General features: G+C 34.3%; 1 protein-coding gene across 1 annotated transcript in view; it reads left to right on the top strand.

The window, feature by feature from the left end:
* The first annotated feature begins 2,256 nt into the window (after positions 1 to 2,256).
* The window catches only part of WWP1 (WW domain containing E3 ubiquitin protein ligase 1), a 37,220-nt gene continuing 23,986 nt past the window's right edge, over positions 2,257 to 15,490 (top strand). Inside the window, exons 1-6 of the mRNA XM_015813095.1 lie at positions 2,257 to 2,326; positions 5,704 to 5,845; positions 6,770 to 6,894; positions 11,474 to 11,611; positions 11,699 to 11,765; positions 13,684 to 13,844. Of these exons, the coding sequence (XP_015668581.1) occupies positions 2,257 to 2,326; positions 5,704 to 5,845; positions 6,770 to 6,894; positions 11,474 to 11,611; positions 11,699 to 11,765; positions 13,684 to 13,844 (703 nt within the window). The remainder of the gene's footprint in view (positions 2,327 to 5,703; positions 5,846 to 6,769; positions 6,895 to 11,473; positions 11,612 to 11,698; positions 11,766 to 13,683; positions 13,845 to 15,490) is intronic.

Consider the following 15,490-nt stretch of genomic DNA (forward strand, 5'->3'; position numbering starts at 1 on the left):
ACATCTTACATGCTCTTTAAGTGCTTTATGTTACAGGCATGAATTTATTTACTGCTAACAAACTACTAAAAATATGAAAGCAATAATAACTATTTTGCAGATGTGACTAAAAGTATTGATATTCCTGCATTTTTTCGCAATTTGCCATGAAATAAATTGAAACATGGACAGGTAAATGGCATCCACCATTCTTTGTTCCATAGTGCAGACACTTTGCTTTTGAGGCATGAGTTAACATAGTCTTGTAAATAAAACAAATGAAAATGGCACAGACATAATTATTTTCATCCTTAGATATTAAACTATGTTATTGGATATTAGTGATCACTGAAGCAGACCACTTTAATTACTGTTATATTCATATTTAATTACTGAGTACTATTTGGAAAAAAATATTAGGGCATTTGGTGTCATTGTGTGAAGCACAGTGAACTTGAACAAAAGAAAGAAAAGCAGAGAGTTGACTGAGGAGGAAAGGAAAAAGGTAATAGCCAAGCATGGTAAAGGTAAAGGTGACAAAACCATCTTCAAAGATCTTCATATTCTTGTGACCATGATTGCTAATGTTATCAAGAAGCTTAAGAGCCTTGGGACCATAGCCAACCTCCCTGGATGTGGCCACAAGATGAAAGTTGACCATAGATTGAACAGAAGGAACGTTTGAATGGTAGAGAAAGAACCAAAGAAAATTTCAAAACAGATCCTGGCTGATCTGCAAAATCAAGTTACAACAATGTCACATTACATTGTCAAACACTGTCTGACTGAAAGTGGTGTCCATGGTAAACAATCCTCCTTCTTAAAGATTGGCACAAAACAGCCAGATTGCAGTTTGCCAAAATGCATGTCAACAAGGCACAGATCTTCTGTGACAATGTCTTTTGGACAGTTTGAACAAAATTAGAGGTTTTTGGTAAGTCACAGCTGCTGTATGTTCACAAAAAAATGCTTTTTAAAAAAGAACACAAACTTTACTGTGAAAAATGGAGGAACCTCCATAAAGTTATAGGGTTGATGAATAAATGAAACCAGAAAATTATCAAGGCATTATGGTGTTAAATTATAATGCTCAGTATTAGAATGCTCTGTCTTAGCTCATGGGTCCTCTAATAGAATCATGGCCCCAAATACATTTTAGAGAGAACCAAAGAATGATTGGAAAACAAACATTGGGTTGTTCAGAAGTGACCTGCTTTAACTTCTGATCTGAATCCGATTGAACATTTATGGAAAGAGTTGAAACTTAGTTGAGAAGAGTAGTTTTTCAATAGATTGCGAGTTGAGAAATATAAAATCTTATTCAGAGGTACACTTTATTGCAGTTGTTGCCTCAAAACAAATGCTATGAAATATTAGGTTAAGGATATCAATAATTATGCCCATGCTATTTACATTTGTTTTATTATTTACAAGAATGTGTTATGTTATATAACAAAAACAAAGTTTTCTTTGTAGACTATTGAATAAAGATTAATGGATGCCATTTACTTTTGTTAATTTCAATTTACTTCATGACAAATTGCTATGGAGTTTTTTGGAAAACATGGAAGTGTACCAATAGTTTTGGCCGTATCTGCATAAGTAGTCCTAGACTTAGGACTAATTAAGCCTGGAATTATGGTTGTACATTGTGGCTGTCATTAAATGGGTCAACATGTTACCTCATCTGATTTTACAACCTTTTTTGAAGTAGTTGTTAAGCAGACACTGTGATTGGTAGGCAAATGTTGCAGTAGTTAAGTGAAACATTATACTTAATGGGCATTTTTTTTTTGCCAAAAAGTAAAAGTGAAACTGGCAAAAAAATATATCAAAAGTTGTGCTCATGTGACTATGGGATGCTGTAAATGGCCGTAAATGTAAGTTGCTAAAATGCAGTCATGTGACTGATAGTGTGTGTGGCCATTTGAACTTTAAAAAAAGATCATAAGTAGTTCTGGGGAGGTCTGTTGTAACTTTGAATGGTTGCTTAAGTGAGGACTATCTCAAGTATCAAATTGGAGTCATTGTTTATTTTCTTAAAAATAAAACAAACACAAATAAAGATAAAAAGTGTTGACAATATTTTAAAAAAATATGTAAACATGAATTAAATTGATAAGCACTACAAGGAATATAATGTTAATAGAATAGTTTTATCAGAACCAAACCTGATTCATTAAATTATTATCAACTGATTGTAACTTTAGTAGAATAGTGGGAACATGTGGTCAAATATTTTGTCTTCTTCAATAGGCTGAAAGTGGATCCCCTGATATGGCTGCAGCCTCCCCAACATCTGGAAACAGTAATAACTACAATGGAAGACTACAGATGCAAGTAACAAGTAAGTTAAAATTTACAAACTATGTGTCTTATTATTTGCCTGCCATTGATAAATAAAAATAGATTCTACTTTATTTCTTGTTCTATTTATCTACGTTAATTATATCTCTCCCTGAAGCAATTAGTACAGATTTAATCCTTTGCAGATTTACAATTATATTAAATATGTCTATGTTATCCTTTTAAAATAGAAACACCACATTATATCCTATTAGTTTGAGCAAAGAAGAATGCCTGGTGGTATAGCTATCCTTGTTCAATATTACTAACATTTTGGTCCTTTTGAATTTTTGTTTATTTTAAAAATAGATAATCACATACAAGGATGAGATAACATAATGATCCTTTTGTTGAACTTCCATGTGCCTTGGTTTTAGTCAGATGATTTCTTGTAGTTGATAAGAAAGAGGAGGATTGCTTTTCCTTCCTTGAAATTCTGTACCATTCATTTTAAACAAATCTTAACATGACTAACCATAACGTTTTTGGTATTTTTGGGGCATAGAAAACTGCTATGGTCAGTCATTAAGTGGAGGGATGGCGAGGGGACCTGTGCCTCAGGACATGGTAGGGTAGGGAGAGGACTTGAGCCTCCCATCATACCTAGAGGTCCAGACCTTCTCCCAGCCCCATTGGAAAGAACAATCATGTGAATAATGGCATTCGCTAGCATTTTCGCCAGATCTGAGATCCGTTCCTCCAGTGCACTGTGAGATTTCCCTTCCAGCATGCTAAGGGAACAGATCTCATCCAACCTCCTCTTCACTTGCAGCCTTCTCTGCTGGCTTCCCCATTGACTTTCAAATGATTGCAAGGTATTTTGCAACCAGTCGTAAATGCAAACAGATTGCCAAGTATATGAAATGTGATTATGTGACCATTGGGATCCAGCACAAAGTTTTATTAAAGTCGGAAATATTTTATGGGCCATATAGTTCCAAGGTAGTATAGGTGGTAAAACAACTAAAATGATCTTTGTGAAACAAGAACATTGCATTGACATGTTTTAGAAACCTTGGAATCTAAAGAAGCTCAAAATACAGGTAATCCTTGATTTGTGACCATAATTGTGTCCAAAATTTCTGTTGTTAAATGAGACATTTGTTAAGTGAGTTTTGCCCCATTTTACGGCCTCAGTTAAGTGAATCACTGCAGTTAATAAGTTAGCAACCTGGTTGTTAAGTGAATTTGGCTTCCCCATTGACGTTGCTTGTCAGAAAGTCGCAAAAGGTGATCACGTGACCTTGAGACACAGCAATGGTCATAAATATGAACCAGTTACCGAGCATCTGAATTTTGATCACATGATGTTGCAAAGGTCATATCTGTGACAAATGGTCATAAATCACTTTTTTCAGTGCCGTTGTAACTTTGAATAGTCACTAAATGAACTGTTGTAAGTCCAGGACTACTTGTACTTAATCCCAGGGAAGAAAGTAAACCTCAAAGAACTAAGTAAGCTTTAGATGTATTGAAATGATACAGGACTTCTGGTTGTTGTAAAATGTCACAGTGGCCACATGATTGTGAGCTGAGTGTTTGGTAATCAATATGAACTTATGACCAGTTGCCAGACACTGCACGATCATCAGCACTCTTCTCTGCTGACTTCTCCAGAAAATCATTTGGGAAGCTGGCAGGGAAGGTTGCAAGTTGCTGTCACCAATGAAGCATTTCCTGTCCCCTCCATGCCTGGGTGTATGCATGTGGAAATCTTTTATGGGGCTGCAGCGTGACATGTTATAGCATATTTATTTTACAAAAGGAAAGCCAAAACGGAGAAGCCATGATGACATGGTGTAATATGTCATGTGCTGTTGTTCATCTGAGATTGTATTTACCTATTTTTAAGCACTGCTAAGGACCAGATGATTTTTACTATGTCTTGATATGCAAAAGCGTAGAACTCAAAGAGGGTGTACTTTCTTTTTCACATGACTGTACAGTATCTACTAAAATCATAAACATTAAAAACCTGGCACCAAAGGTTAGATTTCACAAACGGGCCTCATTAAATCCTCTCATTTACCTCACCTCTATCCCAGTGCTTGGGAGAAAGCCAGATCTTAAATGCCAGGGAAAGGCTGCTTCATAGGGCAGGGTCTCCCATGGAAAAGACATGCTTTCTAAATCCTGAAGTGAATGCAATTGTGGCAGGGAGGGAAAAGGATGAGATCCTTCTCATCCAATGACAGCACTGTCCTGGCCTAACAAACTCAATTGGTTTAGGCAGAGGTTTGTCTTCTGAGCGTGCTACTTGGCTCCCAGACGTTTCGTTACCAAACTAGGTAACATGACGGCCACAAGACTAATCAACCACCCAGGACCTGTATAAACAAACAAGACACTTCACCCAAAACCCCTGCAGAAGACGTTACCTAGTTTGGTAATGAAACATCCGGGAGCCAAGCAGCAAGGTCGGAGGACAAACCTCTGTCTAAATCTACAACCCAAGCTACGAAAAGTTTCTAATTTCATTTGGGACCACTGGAAATGCTGTCACCAAGCAGTGTGGTTATGTGACAACTACATTGCTTCATGACGGAGATTCCGGTCCCAGTTGTGGTCCTAAGTTGAGGCATACCTGTACTTTTACTTCTTTAGTAAGCAAAATAATAGCTATTGGGTGTAAGAAAATAGTTCTCCAGTTGTAGCTTTCATGTATGCATTTTTGCTTTTGGGACATTATACAAAATTAGATTAAAAACTTTTCAAAATGAGGAGCAGGAACTTTTAAAAGTTCTTGATGATAGGGTTACTGAAAACTATATCAGTAGATTTTAAAGTTTGCTGTTTGATTACACAATATCTCTGTAGACATGTTGCTATAGTAACTTTTATAAAACATTCCATGTCAGAAAGTTATTTAAGGAGTTAGAACCATTTTCAGTGAACTCAGGCGATGAACAGTTAATATTAGTGTACTGATTTGTTACTAGTGAAGTGTGAAGTACAACTTCAAATAGATCTATTTAACTGCTTGTTATCACAACCTTCCAGTAGTACTCATCCATCAGGTTTTGTGTTTTTGTGTTTTTTTTAAACATGGCTCCTTTTAGCTAGATGAAAAAGGAAGTGTGAAGTGTGATATTGTTTCTGGATCCTAACTGTCATGCTGGAATATATACAAGGCATTTTTCTTGCAACAAAGCAGAAGTCTTTTGATTGTCAATATGTTCTAAATTAGAGTGCTGAAGTACTCCAGGCAATTTTAATGTACAGCAAAGTACTGTTTGTAATCACAAAATGTGACCTGGATTTTCTAGATAGCGTTAAAAATAAGCTCTCCCATTCATTAGTTTTGAATAGAGACATTGTAATTAATTGTCATTTTCTAAAAAGAACTATTTCCAATAGTTTTAAGTAATTTTCTTTTAGTTTCTAGTGCCAAATTGAAAAGAAAAAAGAACTTTTTTGGTTTAGCTGCCATTTATACAGAACTAGTAGCAGACAATGAAGTGAAGAAAACATCTAAGTCTGGCAGTTCCTCAAATCCAAAATGGGAAGAACAATTGACAGTGTAAGTAGAATATTTTTATAATTAACTATTTCTATCCCAAATGTTCAGAATAAATATGCAGGTTCCAGACTCCTTAATCAGATTAGTTTTTTTGAATGGACAAGGGAAAAACAGTGGGTGATATGGAGTTACTCACAATGTTTTGATGGAATAGGAGAATAGACTCTCCTCTCTTAGATTCTACTGTTTTGGTTTGCATCCAAGTTTGTCTCACCTACTATTGGGATGAAGAAACAAACTAAAATTAATCCCCATTTTTGAAAATAAAATTTTCATCAGTAATCTGGCCTTGTTTCTATCCATAAAGGAAATACAGGTAAGTGGGAAACATAAATAAAGAGAAACATATTTTATATTAACAAAACAGAAGGTAATATTGGATAGTGTGTTAAAATAAAAGTCATGGGAAAACAAATTAGAAAGCTTTACCTGGAATTTGTAGAGAATGTATTCTTAAAGAAAGAAATCATAACTTTGCTTAATTTTTGTTTTGTTTTGTTTTTGTGCAATTTCAAGAGTACCACATACTGTATTGAAGTTAGATCCTAAACTGGAAGATTTCTACTAGTTGCAATTGGCTTTTATTCCTTGGTGGTACATCCATTGGCTGACATATGTGTATTAATTCAGAAAAAATATGCACAGCAATAAAACAACCATGATAGTTTGAGTATTGAAGAAAAAGAAGATGGGGATTATTTTGAAAAGTATATTATAACAGTTTTAATAATTTTAATCATTTAATTATTGAACTTGGGTTGTAAACTGTAATATAATTATGTTGATATAATATTATCTAAACTTGCTGCTTTCTAATCAAAAGACAATATTCAAATACAGTAATTATTGCTTTACATGTTGGGGATTATTAAACATGTGCAGTAATATATTTCCAATTTTAAAAAGAAATTTGTTTTTGTATAGGAATGTGACTCCACAAACCACTTTGGAATTTAGAGTTTGGAGCCATCATACTTTAAAAGCTGATGCTTTATTAGGAAAAGCCACTGTAGATCTTAGACAAGCTTTGGAAGTTCACAATAGAAGATGTAAGTTAAAGTTTGCATAGAATCTACTTATCTTGTTTGTTTATTTTTAATATTCTGTACCTTATGGTCCCATTATATCTTAAATATAGGTATGCTAAATGTTATAATAATTCCCTCGGAACTAATTATGAAAAACTGACCTTTCTAACAAAATAGAAATAAAAAAAATAATCTTCATCTCTATTGATAAAACTAATCTACTGTATGTAATCTGAAAAAAGATTTCTTAAAGATATCCATGAAATAAAATAATTACAGCATATTTTTTTGAGGGCATGAGACATTGTAGAGATTTTGGTGTCAAACCTTCAGTCAGGTTTCAGGTCCAGTTTTAGGACAGAAACAGCATTGGTTGTGCTTGTGGATGATCTCTTGTAAAAGTAGCATGAGGGTATTGCCCTTCTTGACCTCTAGACAGCTTTCAGTACCATCAACCATGGTATCCTTTTGGATCAGCTGTGGGGTTTGGAACTGGGCAGCACAATGTTGCTCTGGTTCGGTTCCTATCACCGTGGCTGGTTCTACAGTAGTTGGTGTTGAATAAGAGGTCTAGCCCATGGCATCTCCTTTGTGGGGCACTGCAGGGCTCAGTGCTGACCCTGCTTCTTTTAAACATCTACATGAAGCTGCAGGGTGAGATCATCAGACACCATGGGGTGAGATATCATCAATATGCTGATGATGCTCAGCTTTACATCTCCCTTCCTGGTGATCCAAATGGTGCTGTGGCTGCCCTTTTGTAGTGCCTGGAGGGTGTGGGGACCTGGATGGAGGACAACAAGCTTCAATTGAACTTTGGTAAGACAGAGTGCCTGTGGTTACATGGAACTTTAGGATCTGGAGGTTTATCATATTTAATTTTAGATGGGGTTGCACTACCTCAGACAGATCTGGTGAGCAATTTGGGAGTTCTGGTAGAGTTGCAATACTCCAATACTTTTGGAGCATTTTTGGGAAGCTACATTTGGTTCAGAATACAGCCACATGTACAGTTTTAGTGGCCCCTAGGGTGGCACATGTAACCCCAATATTATGCAAGCTGCACTGGCTGCTGATTTGCTTCTGGGTCCAATTCAAAATGTTGATCATTACCTTTAAAGCCCTTTATGGCATAGCTCCAGGATATCTGAGGAGCCATCTTGCCCCTCCACACTCATGCTGGCAGAAGAGGTCTATTGCAGATCCTATTAGCCAAGGAATTATAGCCACGGTCCCTCTCTTTGGAATATCTTGGTACAGGAGGTGAGGTCTGCCCCCGTCTGGCCTTCAGGAAATGCCTTAAAACTGGCTATGCCAGTTGGCATGGGGTTCTGAAGGAGAAGTTGTAGACTGGAGATGGCTTGTGTAGTACCATAGCAGCCATAACCACCTCTCTGCTCTAAACCTGTGTGTATGGGGGTTTAGTTTGTTTTAATCTCTTGTAATTTTGATTTGTTTTTATATTTAAAATTGTTTTTACCTCCTTATGTTTTACTTTGTTGTAAGCTACATGGTGTTGCCTTGCAGTGTGAGATGCATGGTATATTGGATGGATGGATGGATGGATGATTAGATTAGATTAGATAGATAGATAGATAGATAGATAGATAGATAGATAGATAGATAATGTTGCAATAATTAGAAAGTGTAATCTGAACCAAATAATATTTAAGTATCAATGAACAAAGTGAACCTACAGGAGTTTGCCAGTGGAGTTCAATAAGAAATTTGGAAGAAAAGATGTGTATTCTGAAGGGCTATGTGCTAGCTAATTGTGAACATTGAAAAGGGCTGTCTTATGAATAGCTATTGATTGTGAGGAGTACTTCCTGAAAATATTCTTTGCCCATTCTGATTAATTGAATGATTGCTTATTAGTGTAAGCAAGGACAATTAACAAGTTTAGGAAAGAAGCATGGTGGAAGAATTAATGAGAATTTCCCCTAACATGTAGGAAGTGTATATTATCTGTGAAGGGAACAAGAAATAAAACACAACTAGAATGCAGGAATAGCCAGCAGTTAGGATGTGTACTGCTTGTCCTTATTTTGATCTTGTTTTTGAACCTTGTTTTTTTTCAAGTTTTTATAATAATTTTATTGAAGTTTAGAGATACAAAGATAATACAAATAAAAAAATAGAAAAGACTGAAAAGAAAAACAAAAAAGTGCAAGAAAAAAATTAAAAAGAAAAAATATAGTAAAGAAAAAAGAAGTTTCATAAAGAAATGATTTTCTTTTCATCACAACAAATAGAAATATTTTCAGAAACTTATCACTCCCTGATACTTTAACAAAAAATCTCTTCCCATATTTCATCTTTTATTCGTAAACAAACATATTTCATCCTAATCAACAGAAGTCCATTATATATTTTAATCTTAATTAAATAAAACAACTTTAAATTCTTTACTTTTATTTGAGTAACATCACTTTCTCTGAAAATACCTCAAAAGATTTCTTCTTTCTATATATGATCTCTTGTCTACAAGCAAATCTTTAAATTTGTTTTAATTAAAATTTAAATTTAATTGTCATTTAGTCCTGGTCAGCAAAAATCCATTAAGAGTTACTAGAAACAACGACCTATATATTTTAACCTTGATCAAATATATGTACTCCTTCCTTTTGCTTTTATCAATCTTGAGCTTTAAACCCTTTAAATAGAGTCCCAGAACTTAATTTCTTTTCATTTTTACTTTGTCCCTTCAAAACTTTAACATGTCTCTTTGGTAAATCCAAAAGAAAAAAATTATTGAAGTCAGTCTTCAGGTTTGTTATTTTAATTATTAAAACACCACCTTGTTTCATTTGTAAATTCTATTTTACATCTTTTTCCATATCATTCATTTAAGCTGTCATTTTTAATCCACATTTGAATCAGTCTTTCTCTTGTCCAGTAAAACTAATTTTTCTATAACCTCTTTTCAATCCATTTTATGATAGCAGATAATCTTAAGAGTATTTCTGAATGCATTGCTTTCAAGTAACCTTTGATTGTTTCAAGATAATTTGGGTCTATTCTGTATTAGTGGGTCTCCTCTCCTTTAATTATAATCTTTAGTTCATTCTGGTTCCCTCTAGTGTTGAGCCTTCAAAAGTCCATTTTATATTTTTTTCTAATGAACAGCATTTCTCATGGAAATATTTGTTATATTTAATTTCATACTCTTCATTTTTAGTAGAATTCTAAAGAATTCACAGGAAGGATTCGTATTTTTAATTTCCAAATCTATTTCAAACCCATCTGGCTCTTTAGTCCATTTATAACTTTAAGAAAACCAATGTTCTAATCGCCCTTTTGTTATATATTCAAAAATTAAGATTTTTTAAAAGGCCTTTAAACTTGCATAAAACGTCTTTTGCCAAGGATTGAAGGAAACGCATCCAGTGTAATGAAACTTGCTGTTCTGAAGGAAATATGTATATGTGTCTCTGTGTGTGTGTGTTTATGTGCTCATGCCCGCGCACACACATACACACATATGCATATACATACCATTATAAGCAATTTCGATAGGTATTTAAGAAAGAAAGTATGCAAATCCAGTGTCAGCTTTGGGGTTGTTTAGTAGGCACAATATAACATGCTGGTGTTGATCTTTGAAACTCTTTCATGACTTAGGGCCTAACTATCTGTGAAACCACTTTTCCCACGATGAACCTGGCCAGTTACTTAGATCAGTAGAGATCATTCTGAAAATTCTCCTGCTGCTAAAAACACGACTCTCAATTATTTAGTAAAGGACATTCTTCTATATGGCTCCCAGGTATTGAATGGTTCCCTAAGGAGATGCAGTTGGCTCCCATTCACCCATTATTTAGGAAAATGGTAAAGTCTTATATATTTTCTAAACTTTTAATTGTTAATTATTTTAATGAGTTTAACTTTTCTTTATCTTTTAATTGTATTCATTTTGTTATGTTTGTATTATATTTCTTAATATTGCAACCTATACTGAATGTAAAGAAATGTGGTAAAGGCATCAGGTTAGAAACTGGGAAACCTAATCCTGCATTAGGCACATAGCCAACTGGGTGACCTTGGGCCAGTCATTCTTTCTCAGCCCTAGAAAGGAGGCAGTGGTAAACCACTTCTGAAAAATCATACCAAGGCTTGTCTAAGTAGTCTCCAAGAATCAGATGCAATTGAACGGAAGAAAAAATGCTGAATATTAGAATAAAAAAGATGGAATATAAATGCAATAATAAATAAATGTTGCATTGGGAAGGAAGGAATAAAAAAGCTCCATTTTATGAATAACCTTCAATCTATGTGAATTGTGGTTTAAATGCATAAAGATCTTTATATGTTATAGGTTCATTTTGATGTTTTTTAAGACATTATGTCTTGCATTGCAGATATGCAGTTAGACAATTATTACAGACTATGCTTCAAAAATAGTGTGATACACTGTTCAGATTTCTGTATACATTGATAATCATGTTATAGAAATGTAATCTTAATATTTGAAATGATTAGATATACACAGGGTTTTTTTCCTCCTACATATTTAGGTAGTAGAGTTAGATCTGAAAAAATGCATTTTCTGTTTTAATAAGTGGCTTTTTTTTTTTACAAAACACTTTTTTCCTGGTAGTAGAACATGTCAAAGAACATTTGAAGCTTTCACTGGAAAATAAGAGTGGCTTGATACAAACAGGAGAACTGATAATAGTGCTTGATGGTTTGGTGCTTGAAACAGAATCTCTTTCAAACCGCAGTTCACTAGTAACCAGTAAGTTAAATTCAGGGGGATTAAAATTATTATCCCTTAGTTTAAAAAAAGAAATGGAAAAATCTAATTCTCTGTTTTATTGTTTAGTAGAAGTCCAGCAAAATGGTGATGCTTTACATGAAAATAGAGAAACATCTGCTAGGACCACTTCCAGGTTAGATTTCTTCTGAAGAATACTATTTGAATACTAAATGTCATTGAATTTGCAGAATATCAGATTACATTATAGACTTGGCTAGAAGACAGTGGAATAAGTTGTAGCATAGTATCAAGTATGTTATTAATCTGACTAAATGTTTACTTTGAGGAGGCATTTGAGTTGTATATATTTTTGCATGCACATTATGAAAATATTTTGTGAAAATTTCTGCAGCAGTTAACAGATTGCATAAAACATTTTACAGTATATGGGATACATATGGGATATGCGTGACTACAATTTACAGGAAAAAAGTTAAGGAAAAAATGACAGTGAATTTGCTACAATTTACAGGAAAACAGTTAAAGAAAAAATGAAGTGAATTTGCATTACATACATTAATGTAACAAAAAAAAATTCTTTTTAACTTCTGCCTCCTGTTCAGATAGTTGAAAAAAATAGTCATATTGGTTTAGTACCTTATGCTATTGCTTTCTTAAATGCAGTGTGGCATTACTTTAGTAAATTCTTTTGTGGAAGAAACTTACTTAAATGAATTCTACAAAAACTACTTCAAATTCAATCCTTGCTGCCACTCATTCCTGCTGTAAATCAGCTGGGATTCTCTTGTGAACCATAAGTCAGTCAGTCAGTAAATAAATAAGGCTGTAATTTAGCAACAAAATACCTGACCCAACTAAGCATCATCCCACCTCCTGCTATTTTTTTTGTTTCTTTCAGTCTAATGGGCCCTTTGTTTCTCTACAGAGATAAAGCAATTTATTTTTTGTTTACAATGAGTATATCTATTTATTTGTCCTCTTCATTTTTCTCTGTTCATTACTAGTTTGTTTTGAAACTACTGTAAAGTACAAAATGTGTTACACTGAATCATTTTGCTAAGCTATTTTGATAGGATGACTCCATTCAATTTTATGATGTATCATTCAGCATCTTTAGTGGCCACGAATGTTCTTTTGTGTAATGAAATTTGAAATTTATTATAATCAAAAACTTTAACCCCTAAGGTGAATTATTCTTTAGAATATATGAATAATTTTATTATATGTGTAAATCTTTTGTTTAATGTTCAAACACTTCCCAGTTTTAAACTATCTTGTGTAATTTATTTGTAGGTTTATATGTAACTTATTTCAATTATACTTATTAACCATAAAACGTGTAGTAAACAAATATAAGAAAATATACATACACATTATCTTACAAAGAACAGAATTAATATAGATGTATTTTTTTATGTCTGTAAGCTGCCCAGAGTTACCTTATGGTAAGATGGACAGCCAATACATAAACTACAGGTAGTGTTCGCTTAGTGATGATAATTGAGATTGCAACTCTGTTACTAAGTGACATAGTTGAAAAGTGCAATAGCATGTAGCCATGCTGACTTTCAATGGCAGTTGTGACAATCCCAGTTGCTGTCATCAGGCAAATCCTGCATAGTTGCGTCATCCTGCAGTCAGGACTATTGAGCACTATTTGAGGATAGCTTCCCTATTGACTTTTCTTGTCAGAAGCTGGCAGTGAATGTCACAGTGGTGATTATGGGATGCTGCAACATCATAATTTTGAACCAGTTGCCAAGTGCCCAAATTGCGATCACGTGACCCTAGGGATGCTGTCATGGCTGCAACTATGAGGACCCTTTGTAAGTCCCCCTTGTTCAGCATCATCATGACTTCAAATGATTGATGAATGAGTGGTCATTCCACAAGAACTTACTCTAATGGCTGAAAACATGACAGATACACAAATTAAAAATGGTGCTGAGAAATGAAAACAGGTGAAGGAAGAAGAATATGAAAATTATTTAAAATACATTTACTTTCGATTTGCATGTAGTGGGTTATTGGAGTGGAGAATATATAAATATAATACATATTTTTCATAACCTGTGTGATATTTTCTACAGATTAGATAATGAAACACCATCAAGTTCCATAGTACAGGTCTCATTCCCTATACATGCCATTAATGGAGACAATGGAGACAACTCATCTCCTGATATTGTGACCAGATCCAAAAATTCACCAATACCAAAACCACTGTCAAGTGAACAAGATAACAACATTGGTAAGAAAAATATTGGCTAAGGTGGTTTACTAGACTTCCTATTTTAAAAAGAAACATTAAATTAATACTAAGACTTAATGTATTAAGTTAGATTATTGAGAATCTTGAACATAGGAGAACACTTCAATATGCGTATGTATCAAAATATGTTGGTACTTTCTCTGTTGTGCTACACTTACTGTTGCATCAAATAATCTAACCTTTTGCAGCAGCTTTTAAAAGATGATATGGAAAAATGTTGGGTAAAAATTGGATTTAAAAAAACTTGTATGTTACCTTGAGATAAGTGTGTTTTATTAAGGCTATTGTTCATTGAAGTAGGAGGAAAATGCAAATTGCAAATATTTATTCAGGATATGTATACAGCTTATTTTATAAATACAAGGTCAACAACTATATCAGAAAAAGTGGAATAAAAATGTAAAAAGTAGTCTTGAACTCAGATTTCTTGGGAGGTGGAATTATTTATCTGATTTAAAAGGCAGTGAAGTCATTTTACTGAGTCCGACCGTATGCTCAATTTCGTATTAAATTTATATTCTACTTTATGGTATTATCGTCGTACAATTCCTTACATGTTTGTAAGTTCAACGTTGGTAAGTTTATTAAATGTTTAATGGATTCTGGACGTCCTTTTTATTTGAAAAATTAAGAAAGGACTTTCAGTTGTCCAACCCTGGGTATGCTATTCCTGTAGAGTGTAAGGAAGAGGACCTTGATGCAAGATTGATGTCAGCCTTACCAGGTAGACCAGATAGGAAACATGACCAGATAAGCTAATTCTAGTTTCTTGTACAGTTACATTAACAGAATCTTTCAAGTTTGAACGTACAATTTTCCTGCTATCAATTTTATAGCCTGATAACTTAGGGAAGGTCCTTTCTGAGCCTCTTGCTCACTCACTATGCAGCTGGGGACTATGCTGCCTCTCATCTGACTGTTCCTTAGGCAGCATCTTTTTGCCCCGTCTTCCAAGGTCTTTTCCCCTTACCGTTATACATATTTCCTAACAATCTTTACTAACCAGGAGGAACATAAGTTCATCATACAGGTGACTGCTCAAAGCATTGAGAACCCGGTCTGCTTCCTTGAGGTTCACAGGATTAGCTCTTCTCAGATACCAGAATATACACCAGTCATTTCAGTAGGATTTGCTCAGGCAGTGTTCAACTTAGAGCTGATCTAAGTGATCTTATTTGTGAAGTTTCTAGTAGTATTGGCATATTAGCCATCGAGATATTCCTCTGTTTGTCTTTCCCTAAGAGGTTACAGGACTGCTGTATGGCATTCTGGATGCAGTATTCACTAATCAAGGAACCACCAAGAATACTGTCACTAACACTGACAGGGCAAGGCACCAGTATATAAACAGAGCAAATTCCACTCCCTTCTAGCACTGATGATGTTACCTAGTTGGATAATGAAATGTTTGCAAGAAAACAACCATGCTCAGAGCACCAATGACCCCACAGTTCCATCCTGAGTTATTCTGTTCTATTGGCACATTCTATTATTTCTAATATGCATTTAAAATATAGCAGTTTATTATCTGAAAACTCAAACCAACTAGAAGTAAAGCATCTTAAATGTAATAAAATATATTACTGTAATACTGTAATTTATTTCTTGGATATTATATCTTCCTT

Source organism: Protobothrops mucrosquamatus, unplaced genomic scaffold, assembly GCF_001527695.2.
Source record: "Protobothrops mucrosquamatus isolate PMUCROS unplaced genomic scaffold, P.Mucros_1.0 scaffold135, whole genome shotgun sequence".
NCBI lineage: Eukaryota > Metazoa > Chordata > Lepidosauria > Squamata > Viperidae > Protobothrops > Protobothrops mucrosquamatus.